At 38.7% G+C, this 21,461-nt stretch overlaps 1 protein-coding gene across 4 annotated transcripts in view; it reads left to right on the forward strand.

Annotated features, from left to right (window-relative positions):
- Window positions 1-21,461, forward strand: part of Tbc1d19 (TBC1 domain family member 19) — a 128,670-nt gene that overhangs the window by 37,038 nt on the left and 70,171 nt on the right. For all 4 annotated transcript variants that reach the window (XM_037209034.1, XM_028865920.2, XM_028865919.2 and 1 more), the window contains 5 exons: window positions 317-363; window positions 526-636; window positions 4,767-4,839; window positions 6,795-6,833; window positions 8,303-8,415. In XM_037209034.1, coding sequence (XP_037064929.1) covers window positions 317-363; window positions 526-636; window positions 4,767-4,839; window positions 6,795-6,833; window positions 8,303-8,415 — 383 coding nt within the window. The remainder of the gene's footprint in view (window positions 1-316; window positions 364-525; window positions 637-4,766; window positions 4,840-6,794; window positions 6,834-8,302; window positions 8,416-21,461) is intronic.

The following is a 21,461-nucleotide window of genomic DNA, read 5'->3' on the forward strand; positions in this document are numbered from 1 at the left end:
CAACATGCTATAATAGGAAATGTTGCACCTGAAATCAGAGAAGTTTAAAACAAGCAGAGGAATTCACCGAGAATGCATTATCTGTATTCTAAATACAGAATCTTTATTTGAAACTCTTAAGATCTTCTGTAATATGTTGTTTAAGTTGTCAAGGACTGTGTTTTTATTTCTGTGTTCCCAGTGTTTCACAAAATGTACAACAAATAATCAATACTTAATACATATGTGATCCATCTCTATAGAAACACAGTAAAGTGACATTAATATTTATTGGTCATTTCATATATTACCTGAAATTTTGTTTAACTCATTCCAGATTTAAGCCTTTTTCGACCTGTTTATGCACCTAAGGACTTTCTTGAGGTATGTTCTGTTGGAAAGATATGCAAATAAGATGGGTGTAATTGAAGAATGTGCATGACCTCAAATGGCTTTTTAACCTATGGCTTTGCAACAAGAATTATCATGTTTGGCAAGGGCAAATCTATACAAAACACTAACCAGGCTTGTTGTTTATTTTTAAAGGTATTAATTAATCTCCGCAACCCAAATTATGAAAATGGTGACTCTCTTAGTTTTAGGACTCATTTGGGTTTAATCCAAGTTCCTCTGAAAGTAAAAGACATCCCTGAATTGGTAAGTATAGACATTAAAGAATAAATTAATGTGTATTAGAAGATAACCACTAGAAAAACATTTTAGTGCAGCATGTATCTATTATAAGAAGAGTCATGGATGCATTAAACAAATTTCTAATGTGATCTTTTTAGTTGGAAATATGTGCATAGAAAGAGCAAGTTTTTATGTAGAAGTCAAAGCAAGCTCACATTGGCCTATAAATGTTTTGCCCATTATTTCAATAAAGAGCAAATATTTATGAGGGAGTTTGCTGGGACGCAGGTTTCTGATGCATGGCTGTAAAAATGATTGGAATAAATTCTAAGATTTATAAAAGGATGTTTAAGAAAGCGCATGTCACTTTATTTAACCAACTTTCCTGGAGCCCAGAACATGGTGAGACACTAAGGGAAACTGCGTTTGCTCCGGAAGCTATCGTTTCAGGGAGGCATTCGTTTTTAAGATGAATTGTGAGCAGATTTCCTGATGGTGGAGCCATGTTGTCATCACTTCTGTCACCCATTCCAAAGTAATAAAGGACACAGCATAGTCAGCACCTCTGTGGTGACTCTCTGAACTTTAAAGATGGAGAGGCCTTGATAAATAACCTAAAGCCGGAGCAGTCAGAGCGGATGGGAAGTGTGGATGCGGGTGTGCAGGCCCACCCGTCTGTCGGCTCCACATCTTCCACTCTGTGATCTGCAGCATTGTGCTAGATCCTGACTATTTCCTCTTGGCAGCAGGCCTCGTGTTATTTTGTCAGTGAAAGGATGATTGTGGAGGGACATTTGAAAGGTTCCCGCAGGAGGACGTCGTCTCCGTTCTGATTCCCATGTGTAATAATGTCGTCCGCAGCCCGGATCCAGCCGGCTCCTTTGGGCGTTTTTTTTTCCCACCACCCTTGGTCTTGACCATGGCCTTGAGCCCTGGGAGGACACTTCTGATTTCATACTTCCTTTTCATTTCTGCTCCAAGAAGCCATTGTTGCTTTCTGCGTTTGCTACTTCTGTTTTTTCCTCTTGACGCCTGTGGCATGCCTTTTCTTTCCTAAGTAGAAATTGACTGATGAAAGAAGCAAAATGGTTTTCTTCAAAGAACCTTGGAAGGCTCAAGGATCAGAGACATCCTGAGTACTGCCATGGCAACCCACAGGGCTGAGATTAGAACTTCTGTGGAAGACTATCATGTGGGGCTCCTTCCCATTATTAAGAGTCACATGACTCTCCCCATCCCCATAGGAGCCCAGAGGCACATTCACCAGAGATACAGACTCAGAACAACTGTAAGCTCAGAAACCTCTGATGTACAGTAGGAAGATGGAAGTCTATGGAGTAGTGAGACTATATTCTTATCTTTGCTGCTCTGCTTTCTGACCCTCTACCAACTCTAGAATGCCAGCAAAGCTGGTGGCGATTTGGAGAACCTTATGTAAAGCAGATTGGCTGGCTACAGAGTTTTCTGACAGAGTGGCCCACCACACTCCAGGGAAAGTCTTTACTGCATAGTTCCTAATCACATTTTACTGCTTTATTCTCAGACTTGAGTGGTGAAGCTAAAACCCACAGATATTTAAACTGCTGCAATTTGAGAGCATGAGGCAATGAACTGGAGACCAAAAGGAGAGGGGGATGGGGAGAAAGACTGAGACTGAATGAATATGAATATAAATTTATAGAATGGCCACTAGTAGGTGTTGTAGATGTTTAAGGTTTGGATTTAGGGTGACGTGAAGAGAATAGGCCACAGCTTGACCCCACAATAACTTAGATTTATAGAATGACACAGACAGAAGACAGACATGCCAGTGTTCCAGCACTGATGTCAGAAATACATTCTCCTGGTGGTCTCAAGCTCTGGCTCCAATCCTGGTCTGTTTGGGGTCCTGGTAGAGTCTTTTCCCTTCTATTTTCTCTCTTCATTGCCATCTCTAGAAATTCCCCTTCTCTATGGTTAGAATAGTATTTGTTGGCCAAAATAATGATTGCAGGTTCTACCCTATGGCCTATGATCTCCTGGTCATGGATTTTGACAAGGATTATAGTACCAGGCACGATAGTCCCTCTTGTGGAGCAGGCCTCAAGTCCAGTCAGAAAGTGGTTAGTCACCATAGCGGCCATGCCTCTACTGTACCACCAGTGGGCACATCTTGCTTGCCAGGTCAGTATTGTAGCTTGCAGGAGCGTGGTTACTCCTCATCTGTAGTCATTAGGACCAGTCCCTGCCATCCGTACACTGTGTCAGGGTGATTCTGACTCTCCCATGGTACAAGGACATTTCTTGAAATGGAGAACTAATATCTCTAAAGAGAGCTTGTGGCTAATTTAGTGGAGCAGCTTGATGGGACCAGACACCGGTGTTCAGTATTTGCTGGGTCAGGTGCTTTGATAAGTACTGGAGAGCTCAGTACTAAGAGACAGTCCTCATCTCCAAAGGACTGCATGCTAGTAGGGGGATAGACAGTAAAAGAACAGTTTTAGTATAGTATGGTATGGTATGGTATGGTATGGTATGGTATGGTATAGTATAGTATAGTATAGTATAGGTAAAGGCTGAGTAAAGATAATATATTGAGAGTGCCTTTTGTCAGCCCGGCATAGCAAGGAAGACATCTGAGGAGGAACATTCCCTATGGTTAATTTTGATGGAAATCTGAGAATTCGCTAATGTTGAATGACACATAGTCCAGAGCAATGACATGGAAAATGGACATTCAGATCTCACATGTCATAAGTAAAACTCTTCATTTTGATTACAGAACCTAGTATTGAAGTGTTGCTTGGCCGTAGATTTGTGTTTTAGTATCCAGATCAATGCTATTCTTAAACTGAGATTCGTAATCATTAACAGTAATGATTCAGTGAAAGAAGAGTCATAAAATACATGGAAGACAGTGGTTGAAATGGAAGAATCATGAAACTCACCAACATACAGAACAGATAATTTGGAAAAATTAAAATTAACTCAATTTTACGCGGGTGGTGGCGGCGCACATCTTTAATCCCAGCACCCGGGGAGGCAGAGGCAGGCAGATCTCTGCGAGTTTGAAGCCAGCCTGGTCTACAGAGTGAGTTCCAAGACAGGCTCTAAAGCTACACAGAGAAATCCTGTCTCAGAAAACAAACAAAGAAACAAAAAGCAAAAAAACCTCAATCTTAAAGGAGAATGAAGTATGGCTCATCAATCAGAATAGTTACAAAACACTGAAGCAACTATTAATAGAAATATTTAATTACTTGTAAAATAAAATAATATGATTAATATGGGGTTTTCTATGCTTACAAAATACAAATGTGATTATTGTCTTAGGACATTACCAGATAAGAGAAGGAAATCTTATGAATAATTCTAATCCATCCTTATTTTAGCTGAGGACTCAATAGTTCATTTTGGCTCAAAACTGAACTTGTTTTGGATATTTGTGGTTTAGCTTCTTATCATCAGAGTAAGATGCCAAGTCATAGAAAACACAGAGAAGTTTATGTTGGTGATTTTACAGTGTGTTAGATAAAACTGATAAATATGATGTGAGTGAGTGAGTGTGCATGTCTGTGTGTGTGTTTACATGCATGTATGTGTGCATGCGTGCATGTGTGCTTGCTTGCTTGCTTTAGGAAAGGTTAGAGCATTACTATGCCTTTACCTAGAAGGATAGTCATCACCTCTTACTATGCTGATTTGTGGCTTACCTAAGGAGGCAAAATGAAGAGAAAACTTTTGAAGAAGATAATGCCAGTATTCATCCTGTCCAAAGTGTTCAAAGTGAAAAAGTTTAGAAAGAAAAAAGTGATGGAAAAAAAACATTACCAAAGGTCCTGTACTGGAAAAATACTGTATGTTTATGTTCTTTTCTCATTATGTTTACTAATTTTTCCTAAGTGCTATGACTTTTCTAGTCATGTTTATTTCATGAAAATGATGCATAGCCCTATCTGCAGTACACAGCTGTGGTTACTCTGCCCCTTAATGTTTAGAGTCTATTACTGTTCTTTTACTTTTGATATTTGAATGAAACAAAGATTCATTTTTTTTAAACAAAGATTATTTTTTACATGTGATTTTCTTTACTTGTTAATATTTAGGTAAAAGTAACCTTTTTGAATACACCAGAGTCTGAGATGTGTGCTAATTCTTCATATGTTATTTTTCAGAAAGAATGCTTTGTAGAACTTGGCTTAAATACAGGACAACTGGGTATAGATGATTCTACACAAGTGCCTCCTGGTTAGTATTTCCTATGCTACATTTAATTAGTGACAAGTGATAACTTCCAAGTACACAAGCCATCTGTATGCAGATCAGTGGGTTACAAAGTGGGCACACTGTGTGACCTCCAGTCCAATCAAGAAACAGCATATCCCAACAGCTTAGACGCCCCCTGGGCACAGGTATAGACTCTGCCATCCCCATAGTAATGGCTATCCTGCTTGAAACACCATAGGGCTAGTGTAGACTGTTTGAATTTATTCGCTGCACTCACTTGCATCTGGTTTCTTTGGCTTACTGTTGTCTATAAGATACATGGTGTTATGACAAAAAATTATTTGTTTCAGTTTTTGTATTGTGATCCACCATATGCAAATACTGCTGTCTATTTTGTTGGTGCTTGATGGCCATTTGAATTATTCTCATCATTTGGTTATCGTCAGTTGTCCTGCTGTGAATATTCTTGACAGGCCATTGGATGTGTATGTCCATCTGAGGGCACATACCTGAGAGTGAACTGATAGTTATCATGTCATGTGCATATGTACAGTGTCAGCAGATATTGCCAGTTTTCCAAAGTTACCATGCCGACGTACGCTCTCATCAACTTTGTATGAGAAGTTCATTGCTTCATACGTTTTTTCATTTAAAATTGCCAGTCCTTTTTTGGTTTTACCACGAATTTCCAGTCTTTTTTTGTTTTTTACCACTGCCGTGGCTCCATGTTTTATATGCATTCTAATTATTTTCTCTGATGATTAATAGAGTCAAGCAGTTTTTATATTTCCTGTTTTTTTTTTTTTTTTTTTTTTGTACCATTGTTGGTTGATTGTTGGTAAAGAACCTTCTCAAACTCTTGGCTTATTTGTGTCTGGCAAGTGCCTCTTTCTATAAAGCTGTCTTCCTAAATTCTGGATACAAGTCCTCTGCCACATACACATTACAAATTCAGACACTTACCTTGAAAAAACTCCCTTAATGGTGTTCTTTTCTTTTACTGTGAACAGAGTTTATTTTAATATGTCGTAGTTAATGAGTCTGTTTGCATTATGATTGATAGTTTTTAAAGAGCAACTGTTCCAGTGAAAGCTTTTGCATAGCATTCATGAGGCAGAGCTTCTCCCTACAAGAGGCAGGCCGTGCTTAGACAGCCTTTGATGCTCAACCGGAGTGAAAATAAGACTTTATAAGTGAAGCTGTTAGCAAGGTGGCTGGGTTTAGTTCAAAGAAATTTTTCTTGATTTTTTAAAACTAATTACTTTGTATTATTTATGTGGTGTGTGGATGTGTACTTCTGTATGTATGTGTCTATGCAGTTGTGTGATTGTGTGTGAGAGGGTGCCCACAGAACCAGAGCAGGTGCTAAATCCCTTGGAGCTGGAGTTTGCAGGGGGTTTGAGCAGCCCACATGAGCGCTATGAACAGGTCTCAGGTCCTCCTGAGTGAGCAGCAACAGCTCTTAGCCCTGAGCCATCTCTCCAGCCACTGGAATGATAGTAAAAACAACCTTTCTTTGAATTTTTTTCTGGATGTACAGAAATATTTTTTGTATAAGAATACATTCTGTTTTAACAAAAGAAAACTTAATTTGTCCATTTTTGTTCCCCAATTAAATGCGTGAACTTACTTTTAACCACTTAGGTTTTTTTGCATTTAGGCTGCTTATTCCAGTGTTGAGAGCCAGTGTAGTAGTGTGAGTGTGTGCCTTGAATGAAGAAGGCTGAGTCAACAGGGTTGAGAGCTTGAGGCCTCCCCAGACTGCTAGTGAGAGGAAGACCAGCCTGGGCAGCAAGAATCTGTCTCAATTAAATAAACAGACAGACAGACAGATAAATAAACAAATACATTCTTACATTTTCTGCATAGTTATCCAACTTTAAAAATAAGTATCAGTAATGGGGAAATACTTCTTACTCTAACTGTAATTAATCATGTTTGTGTCTAATAGTTTTATTTTCTCTTAATATTTTTAGAACTTTTTGAAAATGAGCATGTGCGTATTGGGCAAAAAGGTAAGTGTAGTCACATTTATTAAAATCTATAAAAAAAATTGAGAGAGTTCTAGGTAACGGTTCCCATGAAATAGTCTCAGTTGAAATTCATTCTCTGTAAAGTGAAGCACCAGAGAGTCATAATATTTAACCGAGCAGGTAATCTAACGGGGATCTTTATTTAGAAGCCAATGCAGGGTTTTAGCTGTCTTAGGAGATTAAGCACACAGCTGGCTCCCTGAACAGGAAATGCAGACCTACATTCATCAGCCGCATGAGAGGCGAGCACTCTACAGCAGAATTTCATCTCACAATCAAAGAGGCAGCTTCCTCTTTAATGCACCCACACACCTCTCATTAGCGCTAATGAGGGCATGCTCCTGCATCAGGAGAGGATGGAGCTCTTAAATCCTGCTGATGGCTCACAATGATAAGGCTTAATAAGCGTAGCAGGTCTCCATATCCTGGGGAACAACTGCCCATCCTTTGGCTCTTTTTCTTGTTTCTATAAATCCTTTACTGTCTTTGAGGTAAGAAGGCTGTGTGTCAGACTGAACCGTCTGTGACAATTATTGTCATGTACCAATGTCCCTACTTCAGCGCTTCAAAGTCATTTTAATTTCAAAGACTTCTTTTGTAGGCTTGGCCTCTTTCATTAAACATTCAGATAAAGAATGTTCGTTAAAATTATTATGCTCTCCATGTGTCTTTTCATCATGTCTTTTTTTTTTATTAGAAAATTTCCTCTTCCCTTTAAAAGGAAACAAGAAAATGATGCTGTTAGATAAACATTGGATGCGTGGTGGTCTCATATTTTTGTTTGTTTGCTTTTATTTTGTGGGCTTTTTATTTTCAGGTTGAATAGTTCATATTTTAATTAAAGAAAATAAAAATGGAAGCAAAATGATACTATACTGATTTTTTTTCATATGGGTGCTTAATGATAATTTTGTTGAAAGTTTCTTAGTCTGTTTTGCATTTTTTTCCCAATCTGACCTTTTTAAAAAATTTTTCAGAGCTAAGGAGTCATTTGGTAGAATGGGTGTCTTAACATTCTTATACATTATTCTTGGGCAGGATACTGCATGTACAGTACTGCTTCCAAATAACAGAAGCTCCATGACTTGGTAGCATACATTTGTGAAAATTATGGGTTCTGAAGATGAGGCTCTGCGTGGTCATAGTAGACAGACACCCGTCTCGGTAGTAGTTGTAGATCTGTGGAACTGTGGAAAAGCACAGTGATCTAAAGCTTTCAACCCTGAAAGCTTTGATTGGCTGAGGAGGAGCTAAGGGAGATTAAGGCCTGAAACTTTTGGTCTGTAATAGGGCCATCTCAAAACCCAGAGAGTGAAGGAAGAAAAAGATAGATCCGTGAGGTCACATACAGAGACTGAAGTTTTGCTTCCCGAAAGATTTGTAATGAAAGATGTCTGAGACGCTCCTGGCATTGTGACTTTTCTAACAGGATTATCACATGCATTTGACAGTTCTAGTGCAGCAGGATAGCGCTGCTGCCCAGCAGTACATCCGACAAGGAAGTCCCACGGCACTGAGAGCTGAGCTCTGGGCGCTCATTTTGAATATCTCCAGTCAACCCGAGGTAAGAAGCAAAGAGAGGGATCAAATTTAGTTGTTCAGTTTGTTTTCTAAATCTTGGTTTTTCAAAGCAGAAAAGCTTCCACGTAGTTCATTATTCACCCTGCTTTTCATTCCCAGCATCACGGTTGTTTTAAGGTAAGGCAGGATTTAACACCAAACTTGATCAGTGTGCTCCACAGACACTTCTAAATACCGTGATCCTGTATATATGTAATAAAACAAGAAGCTAACTCTTAAGAACTCAGATCAGCGAAGATGTGTCAGAGTGGAATGTTATAATAGCAAGTAATGCAGAAAAACAACTGCGAACGAGTAAGTGAATTCTCCGTGGTTTTTTTATTTATTTGGTTGGTTTTTTGAGGTAGGGTTCATGTAGCCTGTATTGCTTTAAAAACTAATTTAGGTAGCTGAAGCTGGCCTTGAACTCCCAATGCTCTTGTCTCTGCTTCTGAAAGTGCTGGGATTATAGGCATGCACAACCACACTTGGATTTATGATTCCCTTTGAAGTGTGTGCTATCCCTATGGTTCTAAAATTTGACATAATGTACAAATATTATTTTCCCAAATACATGATTATTTTTTCAAGAAATGCAATGAATATTAAAGGAAGTGAGAAAATCACTAACAGACCATGGGTGTTTTGTTTTCTGATGCTGGAGATGGAGCCTAGGGCTTCATGCCTGCAAAGCCAACTGAGTTATATCCCCAGCCGAGGTCACAGACTTAGTAATGAAAACCTGCATAAGACATTGACTTCTGGAATAGTCTCACTGCATGCACATATGTAATTACCTATGTATAGTGGTTATATATATATAAATTTGTAATATATATATTTGTAAATTCACCCATTTAAAGATTTTTAATCATTGTCATACTAATAGTGTGACAGGTTCTATGATTATATAAACCTGGTTTAAACTCAGAGTTCCCTAACTTACTGAAGACATATCATTGAGCAAATTGCTTAAATTTCTTCAAGCTTAAGTTAACCTGTACATAAATATAGGTAATAATATTTATGCCACAGACTTGTGATAAATATACAGAAAGTAACATATATGTCTATTATGTAATAATGGACACAAATGTTTGCCACTAATGGTAGTAGTCATAATAATTAGTATTACTTGTAATTATGTTACAGATTAATTGTAATGAATAATTCTGATAACAAAGTAAGACATTAATGTTTGTTATAAAAATTGCATTTCTAACCTTTGCTAATTATGCGAAGTATGTGTGTATATCTGTATGGTGTGTATGGGTGTGTGTGTGTGTGTGTGTGTGTGTGTGTGTATGTGTTTCAAGTTTCCCTCTGTGAACAGCACTGTCCATATCTTTTATTTGAAAGAAGAAAGCTTGGGATTTGCTGCAGAGCAGTTTTGCAGCATGAGGTATTGCTATCTTTTGTAACACTTTGGAGAGAATTGTTTACAAAACAGACATTTTTCTGTTTGTGTGATTTTCTAGAAAACATAATGCTTCACTGGGTTTAAGTTTCCAAGTAACATGCCACCCTCAACTGCTGCGGAGTCAAACAAGTCCTGTTCTCTGTGCAAAGGAAATCCTACCTTTTCACAATCAAATTTAGGAGTTTCCAAAAAATATTACCTTAATAATGACAGATAATGATTGTTTTTTGGAAGTATTCTAATATGATTTTTACATTTGAATTTTGAAGTTGTAGCCATTTAAAAATTTAAATTTAAATGCCAAATCTAATGAATATTTATAATCAGAAAATAGTATTTTCAGAAAAACACTTGAGTACAGAAGTTTCAAACTAACTGTTACAGGTAATGCATCAAGGGTAGGTAGGGAAAGGAAAGGAAAGGGAGGGTCCTTTTTGCTGAATTAATTTTCTATCCCTTAAACTGTGTATCTAGTTACAGTCATAGTTGAAAGTTTAGACACATAAGCAGAACATTCAAATTTTACTCCTCTAAATCTATAGAGTTTGGGTTAACTCATTGTACTATCCTTGAATGTTTCCAGTAAATGAAAGCTATTCTAAAGTAAAATTTAATTTTTTTGTTTTAGTGCAAAGACCTTGAGCATAATACTTTGAATTCCTGTTAGTTAATGTAGTACATTCAATAGAAAATTATTTAACTTTGATTTTTTTGTTTTTCAAGAAAATAAGTGATGTGTTTTAAAGGATTGTTTGTATATGCTCATTAATACACGCAAAATGTATTTAGTGAATGTTCATATTTTAAATATGCTTAATATCAAGTTTGCTAACTAAAAACAAAAGCTTTTCTATATTTTGCTCATTGATGAAAACAACACTTCTATAAGGTTTTCTAGTGGTGTGGTGTTAGGGTGCTGGGCATTAAACCCAGTACTTCAGACTTCCTGAGCGGTGCTCTGGCCCTGACCTCCCCTCTCCACGTGGGTTTTAAGCTTTCGGTGGTCTGTCTCTTCTCGTTTGTATGTGTGGTAACCCTCCTTAGCTCCCCCAGCTCCCGCTACAGTTGATTCAGGGTGACGGTCTGTCAGGTCTCTTTCTTGAGGTTCAGACAGGACTGCCCAGTGCACTGATGCACATGAATGTCTCCAAAGCACCTCGAGTTCAGGATGTCTCAGTTCCTCCTGAAGTCTTGGTTTGTTTTGTACCTCTGTCCATCAAAACGCCCCGGATGAAAGGCTAGTGCCATTCTCTTCTTTCTCCCTGAATCTCATAACATATGCATCTGTAATTCCCTCTTGACTCAGTTCCTCCATCTGTTTGAAATTCATGTATTTCTCTCTGTACATGTTTCTACCATTCCATTTCAAAATACTATCTTCTTGTGCCTGGATTCAAACAGTCTGGTTTCCTGCACGTAGCCTTGTTCCCTACAAATCTTTCAAACATCCTTTCTCTAATGCTAACGTCTGCTATTTCTGACCCCCAACTCCTACCCCTTTTGGTTTTTCCAGACAGTTTCTCTGTGTGGTCCTGGCTGTCCTAGAACTCCCTCTGTAGACCAGGCTGGACACAAACTCGGAAATCCGTCTGCCTATGCCTCCCTAGTGCTAGGATTAAAGACATGTGCCACCACCGCCCTTCTGCTTAAAACATTTTAAACCTCTTCTTTAAGATTCCTTAGCACACCTTATTTCTCTCTGATCTTTCCATATGTCCCATATACTAAACAAACAGACAGACAGACAGACAAAATCTTGCCCTATTACAGGCTGTGATACTCCAAGTCTGTTATATCCTTTTCTCCAGAAAGCCTGCCTGGCTCCCACACTGACATTAATTAATCGATAAACATTTACTGAGTACTGTCTGTTCTGAGTGCTGGGAAAAAAAAATCATACCTAGCACATAAAAGATGACCAAGAAATATGAATCCCAATTTAATAAAGGCTTTTTATTATTTTTAAAATTGTGTGTGTGAGTGGGTGTTTTGTCTGCATGTATGTCTGTGCACCGCATACGTGCAGTGCCCTCTGAGGCCGAAAGAAAGCACTGGATTCCCTGGCTGGAATTTATAACCTGGGGATTGAACCAGAGTCCTCTGCAAGAGTAGCCAGTGCTCCTAAGTGCTGAGCTATCTCTCCAAACCCCAACTTACTGAATTTTTGAGACGTCTAATGACAGGCATGTTTATGGAGAATTAGTATGACTAGCCTCATGGCCATCACATTCTTTCTTAGAGAGTGTCGTTCAAGTGTGATGAGCAAACTCTACCCAGAAAAGAGTTGTGTCTCGGTGCATCCGTCCCTCGGCATAGCCCTGCAGGCTTGAGCCAGGGCAGTCAATTCACATCCTCTCTGTTCTAAGAACAAAAGCAAATTGTAGATTCGGTGTCTTTTCTAGCTGTCTCCCTTTTCCTCTTTCCTTTCAAAGCTGCTTAGACAAAAGTCTGTGCTGTGCTGAATTTCATTAATGACTTACATTAATAAAATGAATTACTTTATTTAATAAATAATCAATCTGCCATAGTCTAGTATCTGTCCTCACTATATACCAGCAAATGCCCTACACAAGTTGCCAAGGAGCAGGGAACATACTTTAATTCTTGTAGCTGCTGTACTTAATACTTTTGACTATTTCGTCCGGAATAGTCTAAATCTTCCTTTTAATTTACCCCTTTTTAAAATTTGCCTTTTTCTATTTTTTTTCTATTTTCATGGGAGAGTAGGGCTTCTTGGAGGGCCATGGATAGTTACCTCTTCCTCTCGCGCTGTTCTGAGGCAGCTGAGAGCCTTCAGACTGGTTTAGTAGATGTTTTTAAATCTTGAAGAACTAAAATAGTGTGGAAAATAGCAATTATCTTTAGTTTACTATTGAAAAATATAATTTTGAGTAAATGATGGACTATAATGTATATGACAATCTGCATTATAAGAAAACACATTGCGCAATGGTAATTCTAGAATAGGGTAGCTTAGCTCACCTTCCAAGAAATTTATCTGAGCTTGTGCCTAAATCACGATTTACAAGATTATTTACAAATAGTCTTGGGATTGGAGAGATGTCTCCACAGTTAAGAGCACTGGCTGCTCTCCCAGAGGACTGAAGTTGATTCTCAGAGCCCATATAGTGGCTCACAAAACCATCTGTAACCCAGTCCCAAGGAATCTAGTACCCCTTCTGGCCTCCATGGACACACACATTGTACGCAAGCATAAATGCAGGCAAACACCCATACACAGAATTTTTTTTAAAAATTCTTTTAAGTCTTAGTTTAACTTACAGTTTTGCGAAGATAACTTGTCTATCTAGATTCTTTCCCGAGCTCTATCTCCAAAAGATAGAATATGAAATGTCCAAACAATTTTAAATAAACTATGCTAAAGGTTAAACATTTGTTTAGCAAGTCATATGACATTAAAAAAATAATTAAAAGCAAAGTACAAAGATATTTAATTGTATAATTATTTCTTGAGTACACAGAAGCTTTGGTACATGGCAGTATCAATAAATTATTATAGTTTATTTTGTATGCTAATTGGTACTAAAATCAATGTGAAGGTGCTATGGTTATCATCATTTTATGAAGGCTACAGAAACAACTCCATTTATTTATTAGAAGAAGCCAATATATTTTAACTACACAGTGAAAAGAATGTGAACTTGTTTTATGAAGTGTCTTAAATATCAGAGCCTGTGATTTTGAAATTTTATGGACAGATGAGTTTCTGAACCAACATGACCTTGTTTTCACTCAGTCACCCAGCATTTTGTATTTGTTGCACAATATTTCATTGCTTGTCTGAATTGTAGCCAGTTCAACTAACTCACAAGATTACTATATAAATATATTTATGGGATTGTTGACATTTTGAGTAATTGGGCCCAGTAAAATTTTTCTTTGTGTTTAAAATTTTATTCAATGCTTTTGAATACATATTTCTTTATAGAAATATTTGATCCTAAAATTAGTATTTTAATTACTCTTATTAAGATATTTATTACTTTTCTAGCAATGGCCAGGAAAAGCATGAATTAATTGATAATAAATAGCATTACAAGTACAACTGAAAATAAATAGTGTTGAGTATAGCAATTAAAGTGAAGTTATTTGTGAGCATTTATAATTCATTAATAATAATGCAGATTAATTTTCCAGTGTTTATTACCCAAGGAATTAATTCCTATAATTGATTTTATTTTATTTATTTATTTATTTATTTTATTTATGTCAGCATACATATGAACAAAAAAATTTTTTTTTTTTTCCATCACAGGCAATTTATTTTGTTCTATTCATTCACAGTTAATACAGAAAATACTTGGAAACATTTCCATATAATGTTTGACACAGAAATCATCAAATAGAAGTATACAATGTTGACAGGAGGCAGTACATTTATAATTTATAACCCCAAATGTATTTATAAATTAGAAATGGAAAGATCTACAAATGAAATTATGAAGGTTCACCAAAGTCATTTAATCTGTCAGTTTCTCATTCATTTTTATGTCTTAATAATATTCTATTGTATGAATAAGCCACATTTTATTTCTCTCCAGTATTTGATAGCTATTTGAGTTGTTTTAACTTTTTTACTATTAGCAACACACTGCTGTAAACCTTCATGTACATGTTTCATAGGTGCACATTTTCAGTAGTTTGAGGATATATTCCTAAGGGTAGAATTGTTGAGTAACAGAGTAACAATGTTTTGCATTTTGACCAACCACCAAACTGTTTTGCCAAAGTGCACACCATTTCACAATCTCACCAAATCCTTGTTTTTAAGGCTCTGATTTTTGTACAAAAGCATTCAATCATTCTGTCAGACCAAACCAGGAAAAGTAAGCTATAGTTCAGAGCTGTTCTATTCCATTTACTATGCAAAGCCATTCTTGGCGTTTGCAACTCTCAGCCCTTTTGAGTATTCTTGCAGTGTTCACCTTTTCCTCCACCACTTTTTTTTTTCTTCTTTTTTTCTGGTTTATTTCTATCTATTACAAATGTATAAAAGATCTCCATCAACGCCGCTGATAGCAGCAGAACCTTGAGAAATATACCTTTGGTTTGCCTCGGAAAAGGAACACATATTGCACTGTAAAGTTTATAAAATTGGCGCGAAACATTGTGATAATGTTACAATACCAGTTTTAAGAGTTCAGTGACTAATGGGGAGCCGATGGGATACATGCAGAACTGTGAAAGTGATCTCACTTAGCCAGCTGTACACGTAGACTGTAAATCTACATTCAGATCATTTCTGAACTAAGACTATCAGCTCAGTTTATCTGTTGAGGTCAACCAGGAAACCCTAGAATATACCTTGATTTTTGCAAAAAACAAAATAGGGGGAGGGGTTTCTTCAGCATTTCAGTCCACGAGTAACAGTATCCTAACAGGCAAAGTGTTCTCTCACTGTCAACATAGAATGAACTGCTGCTGGAGGTCAACTTGGGCTTTAATTTGCATTAGCGCTTACATGCATAGTAGTCCAAGTTGTTGACCTCATGACTTTAAAAAGTAACTCTAAAAAAGTAAAATGGCCCTTCTTGGAAGACTAAAGAAAGACATCCAGCCATAGTTGTAAAAAGTCTCATCAAAACAATATACCCTTTTATGAATTATGCCCCAATTAAAAAAAAAAAGTAGCCCCAAATAAGAAGCAGCTCTGAAAAAGAAAATATAACTTAAGATATTTGAAAAAAAACAAGGTGAATACAGGTTCAAAAATAATTAAGATACATTTTCTTAAGGCTACCTAGAATTAGGCTTTAAAGAATTCTACCATTTCAAGTTTACCACTAGTTACTAGATACCTATTTACAAACAAGATGTTCACCTTTTTTGTTCCTTTATCAAGAGAAAAATCTACCTTCAGATTATGAGGGTGGTGATGGGGAGGGACTAGAAAACAAGATTCAAACAATCCCATGTAAATATCACATTTTTCAAATGGAAGAACTCCAAACTGCACTAGAAGATCCAATCACTAAGACACTTTCCATTGAAATGATTTAAGTACAACTATATGGCACCAAGGTTTAGGCCTAATATAGGCCTGACAACAAAGTCCTTGTTTTCTGGAAGAAAGGCCTCAAAAGTCCCACTCAATTCCACATAACAATACTTCAAAGATCAATTAAGTTTTCCTTTCCTTAATATTTTTGTTTTTGACTTCTAATCTTAAAGACTAGATTAAAACTTAGCTCATTTCCCAGAAGGCATTGCTTCCCTTTGCTCTATGAAAGAGTCCACCAAGACCTCTTCCTCAAAACTATCTAGCCCCCAGCCTCCAGCCTGTGCTTTCTCAACATCCTGAAAAAGTAATGTAGGTAAAATATGCTCATGAACATTAAAACTAGTTGTTAGAAAGACGTAACTAGCTTTATAATTTAAGTTTTAGAACATAAATACTTGCAGCTTAATCTGCACTGACAATGATTGTCGAAGCCTAGAATTCAACATTTACAAATTCTCATTCACACACACAAACCACACTATTATCATACAACTTATGTCTTGAGAGAATCTTCTGCTTTTTAAATCTTTGGCTTCCCAGTCAATCCCAAGTTCAACCAACTTTTCTGAGTTCTGGTAGTTACCTGGACCACTGAGGCATTGCCACAAGACTTCTTCTCTTTTGAAACATCCTTTTTCTCTAGATATTAGGATAGCTACGCCAGCTTGTTTCTTCTGTGGTGTATGTTGGTGTGGGATTATCTATTGCTTGATTTTTCATGGATGTGTTTAGCTTCTTTGGGTTGAATTTTCCCTTCTAGTGCTTTCTGTAGGGCTGGGTTTGTAGACAGGTATTGATTAAATCTGGTTTTATCCTGGAATATTTTGTTTATTCCACCTATGGTGATTAAGAGTTTTGCTGGGTATAATAGTCTGGGTTGGCATCTGTGGTCTCTTAGTGTCTGCATGAGATTTGTCCATGATCTTCTCGCTTTCATAGTCTCTATTGAGTAGTCTGGTGTTATTCTGATGGGTTTACCTTTATATGTTACTTGGTCTTTTTCCTTTGCGGCTCTTAATATTTTTTCTTTGTTCTGTGTGTTTAGTGTTTTGATTATTATGTGGCGAGGGGACTTTTTTTTTGGATCCAGCCTATTCGGTGTTCTGTAAGCTTCTTGTATCTTCATAGGTATTTCTTTCTTTAGGTTAGGAAAGTTTTCTTCTATGATTTTGTTGAATATATTTTCTGTGCCTTTGAGTTGGTATTCTTCTCCTTCTTCTATCCCTATTATTCTTAGGTTTGGTCTTTTCATGGTGTCCCAAATTTCCTGGACGTTTTGTGTTACAACTTTTTTGTCTTTAGTATTTTCTTTGACTGACGAATCTATTTTCTCTATCATGTCTTCAGCGTCAGAGATTCTCTGTTCCATCTCTTGCAATCGGTTGGTTATGCTTGTTTCTATAGTTCCTGTTCGTTTTGTCAGGATTTCTATTTCCAGCATTCCCTCAGCATGTGTTTTCTTTATTGTCTCAAATTCATTTTTCAGATCTTGGAATGTTTCTTTCATCTGTTTAATTGCTTTTTCTTGGCTTGATTTGATTTCTTCCCATTTTTTGTTCGTTTTTTCTTCCATTTCTTTAAGGGAGTTTTTTATTTCCTCTTTAATGGAGTTTTTCATTTCCTCTTTAAGGGAAGTTCTTATTTCCTCTTTAAGAGAGTGTTTCATTTCCTCTTTAAGGAAAGTTTTTATTTCCTCTTTAAGGTAGTTTTTCATTTCCTCTTTAAGGAAAGTTTTTATTTCCTCATTGAGGGAATGTTTTATTTCTTCTTTAAGGGCCTCTATCATCTTCTTAAAGTCATTTTTAGGGTTGATCTCTTCTGTTTCTTCTGTCATGGTATGTTTAGGTCTTGCAGGTGTAGAATCACTAGGTTCTGATGTTGCCATATAGGTCTTTATGTTGTTGCCTGTATTTTTGCACTGGCGTCTACTCATCTTTTCCTCTGTGCGGTGCAGGTGGTGTCTGTGTCTGAGAGTGCCTCTCTTGTTCTAATTTTTAGTCTTAGTTTAGTAGGGGTTCTTGGTTAAATTGGTGCTATTGGGCTGTTTCTTCAGGGACAGCTGATTTCAGTCGGTGAATTATATACTTATGATTCTGGTGATCTGGTTTAGTGGCTGGGTAGCGCCTTCTTCTGTGTTCCCAGGTCACGTTTTGTTCATTTGTCAACTCCTCAGCTGATCTTGTTTCTTCAGACTTCAAACTGTAGGCATCTGAATCCTCTCCCAGATGGGTTTCAGCTGAGCAGGGTAGTCTCACCAACACCTCCAAGTTGTTGGGTTTCACAGGATCAGCAGTTGGGCCCTGGGTTGTCCCCAAACGGAGTGCCCAGACTCGCCCTGGTTCTGACCCACGGAGATAACCTCTTCCCCAGGTGTTGGGGCTAGGGGCGTCCCCGTTCCAAGCTGCGTCCGCCCCTCTCCGTCCCCGGGCCTGTCCACCCCTGTGGCCCGCCGCCACAGGCCCACCTGGGTCCACTTGTCTCTGCCGCCGCTGGGGCTGTATGTCCCTGTCAGCTGCCGCTGGGTCTGTCCACCTCTGTGGACCGCCAACGGGCCTGTATGTCTCTGCCGGCTGCCGCGGCGGGCCTACCTACCCCTGCCTGTCACTGCTGCCGGGCCCATCCACCTCTGCGAACTGCCACCAGGCGTGTATGTCTCTGCCGGTTGCCGCTGGGCCTGTATGTCCCTGTCGGCCGCTGCCACCGGGCCCTTCCACCTTCGCGAGTCACCGCCGCGGACCCACCTGCATCCGCCCGTTTCTGCCCAGTGGCCTGTCTACTTCTGTGGGCCGCCGCCGCCGGGCCTGAATGTCTCTGTAGGCCGCCGCCGCCGGGCCCGTCCACCTCTATCTGCTTATCTCTGCTGCAGGGCCTGTCCACCTCTGTGGGCCGCCGCTGGGCCTGAATGTCTCGGCCGGCTACCGCCGGGCCTAAATGTCCCTGTCGGCCGCTGCCTCCGGACCCATCTACCTCCGCAGGCCGCTGCCACAGGCCTACCTGCGTCTGCTTGTCTCCGCCATCTTGAATCTCGAACAAAAATTTTTAAACAACGAATTAAAATAAATATTAATAGTGTAAACTCACTGAACCTTTCTTTTCTAAAGCACTATTTTTTCAGATGTCACCAGGACTGTGTTTCTCTCTGCTTTCTATGGGAGATGTAAAAGTCCTAGGATAAAATGTAGTTTAGTGCAATATCTCACTGGTAATTCTCAACTGCAGAGCTGTCACCTCCGACAGGAATGGTCATCTTTGGCCACACATACACTGTAGACAGTCACCAAGGGGGAGGGGGGAGAAAGTCTGTCCTGTCCAGCTTGGATCAACTGAATTCACACTGTCAGGCCACTGAGTGATGGGTGGCCCTGGGCCTTCAAATCACAGACATCAGTGTATTCATAGAGAAAAGTAACAGTGGGTGCCATATGGCCTAGATGACATCCAGCAGCCCTTTCGCATCAAATCTTGAAATGAAAGTACTGAAACTGGAGACAGTACCTACAAGCCATCTGAGTGCAATGAGGAGCAGTTCTCCCACTCTTCTTGTTAGAACCAGCAGAAGGCTGCAGTGGCACCACTGTTTACAGAACATCACTGTTTAGGTTCTAGCCAATGTTTAAGTCAGGAATATGAACTGGTTTGTGATTGGAGGAAGAAGACACACCGTCATATTCTCCAGAGATGATCATGATCATGGTTGAGTACCTAGAAGACTAAAAATTTACTATAAAATATTTTAGTAAGATATTATATAAAATATTTAAAAATTAGTTGCTTTTATCCATATTTTTGTTTTTCTGAGACAGGGTTTCTCTGTGTAGTTTTTGGTACCTGTCCTGAATCTCGCTCTGTAGACCAGGCTGGCCTCAAACTCACAGAGATCCTCCCAAGTGCTGGGATTAAAGGCTTGCACCACCACTGCCTGGCTTCTTTTATCCATATTATCAACTTGAAATATGGAAGTGAGAAACACCTGGTTTATAGTAGCAGGAACATGAAAACATTTAATGTGGAGAGCAAGAGACCTTTGGAGCCCCTATGAGGAAAACAGTGGACACAAAAGGCAGAACAGTAAAACCTGCCCAGCACTGTTCTGAGCTTATGGCATGTTTCCATTTTCCCCACAACAGCCTACAGAAAAGGTGCTGCCATCGTTCTCTGAAGCCCACAAAAGCTTGTGGATTTGCCTTACACGACAAAGATCTCCATCATATTCTTGATGGGATACCTTAGCATCATGAAACATCCCTTCTTTTCTAAACAAATATTTGGGAAAATCTCTGTTATTTTTAACTGGGTGTAGTTACCTTAAGGTTTTTGTGGAGGTTAAGTGTCTAAGAATAACCAAATCCATTATTAAGGAAAATGGAGTAGTGACTTAATAGATAGCTCTTGCTCTGTAATTTTACTTCAGTTGAGAACACTGATGCTGATAATTAACTGTTACACTGGCAGAGAACAGTAAGACCTTTTGATACAAGACACGATAATAAGATCAAGGAAATGTACAGATATTTGAGTGAAAACTATTTGTATGAACATGTGATATGGAAGCCTGTCCTAATGCAAGAAAACCCAAAGCCATAAAGAACACTTAAAGAATTGTCAGGGTTTACCATAAAATTCAAGGAACATGTTACTTTGAAGAAAAATGCTTACAGCATAATGGCAGGAGGTCAGTTCTCCTTCTTAATGAAGAGGCTGACACACTCTACCGAGAAAGACCACCTACAGGACAGGCAGATACTACTGGGAAGGGCGAATCCCTGCTGTGGAAATCCAAGTGGCCAGGGAACAGCGGGAGACTCTTCAGGTTGCTGGTTGAAAAAGCACAAATGAACACAACAATGAAATATCATTTCTGAGATAAAGGTGTAGACACAATGGCACCTCATTTGGCTGGGGAAAATTTGTATTGCTATTGTTCTTAGGAAGTGGTCAGGCAGTCCATATGCTAGTGTAAGATGAGAATAGTTTTCACCCTCCAGCTCTGCTTTGCCCATTTGTCCTGCACACAGGAAAGCATAGCACAGGAAGGGTATTTATTGTAGCAGTATGCATAGGGACAAACTACCGAGAGACAGCCTGAGTCTCCATTTTAGGGGCATGAGTTTAAAATTGTGATATCCGAGACTTAGAGGACTTGACCTGGAAGCCTTCTCCTGAGGACCAGCTCTTATAGTATTCCCAGTAGTCCTGCCCAACTGTAGAGCCATGACAGTGACCAGTGTGTGGCTTTGGACAGCGAGTTATTGTTCTCTCTGGACCTAAGTTCCTCCAATGTGAGTGGAGATAGTTCTCACTGATCCATTTCACTTTGTTAAAGGAATTGTAAGATGCATCTAGTTTGGGCTGGAGAGATAGCTCAGAGGTTAAAAACACTGACTGCTCTTCCAGAGGTCCTGAGTTCAATTCCCTTCAACCATATGGTAGCTCACAACCATCTGTAATGAGATCTGGTGCCCTATTCTGGCCTGCAGACATACATGCAGGCAGAATACTGTATACATAATAAATAAATAAATCTTAAAAAAAGATGCACCTAGTTCATAAATATTGTATTTATTATTAGTAAATATTGAGTGAATACCCACTAGATACCAGTATTGGA

This window comes from Peromyscus leucopus, chromosome 10, assembly GCF_004664715.2.
Source record: "Peromyscus leucopus breed LL Stock chromosome 10, UCI_PerLeu_2.1, whole genome shotgun sequence".
NCBI classification, from domain to species: Eukaryota; Metazoa; Chordata; class Mammalia; order Rodentia; family Cricetidae; genus Peromyscus; species Peromyscus leucopus.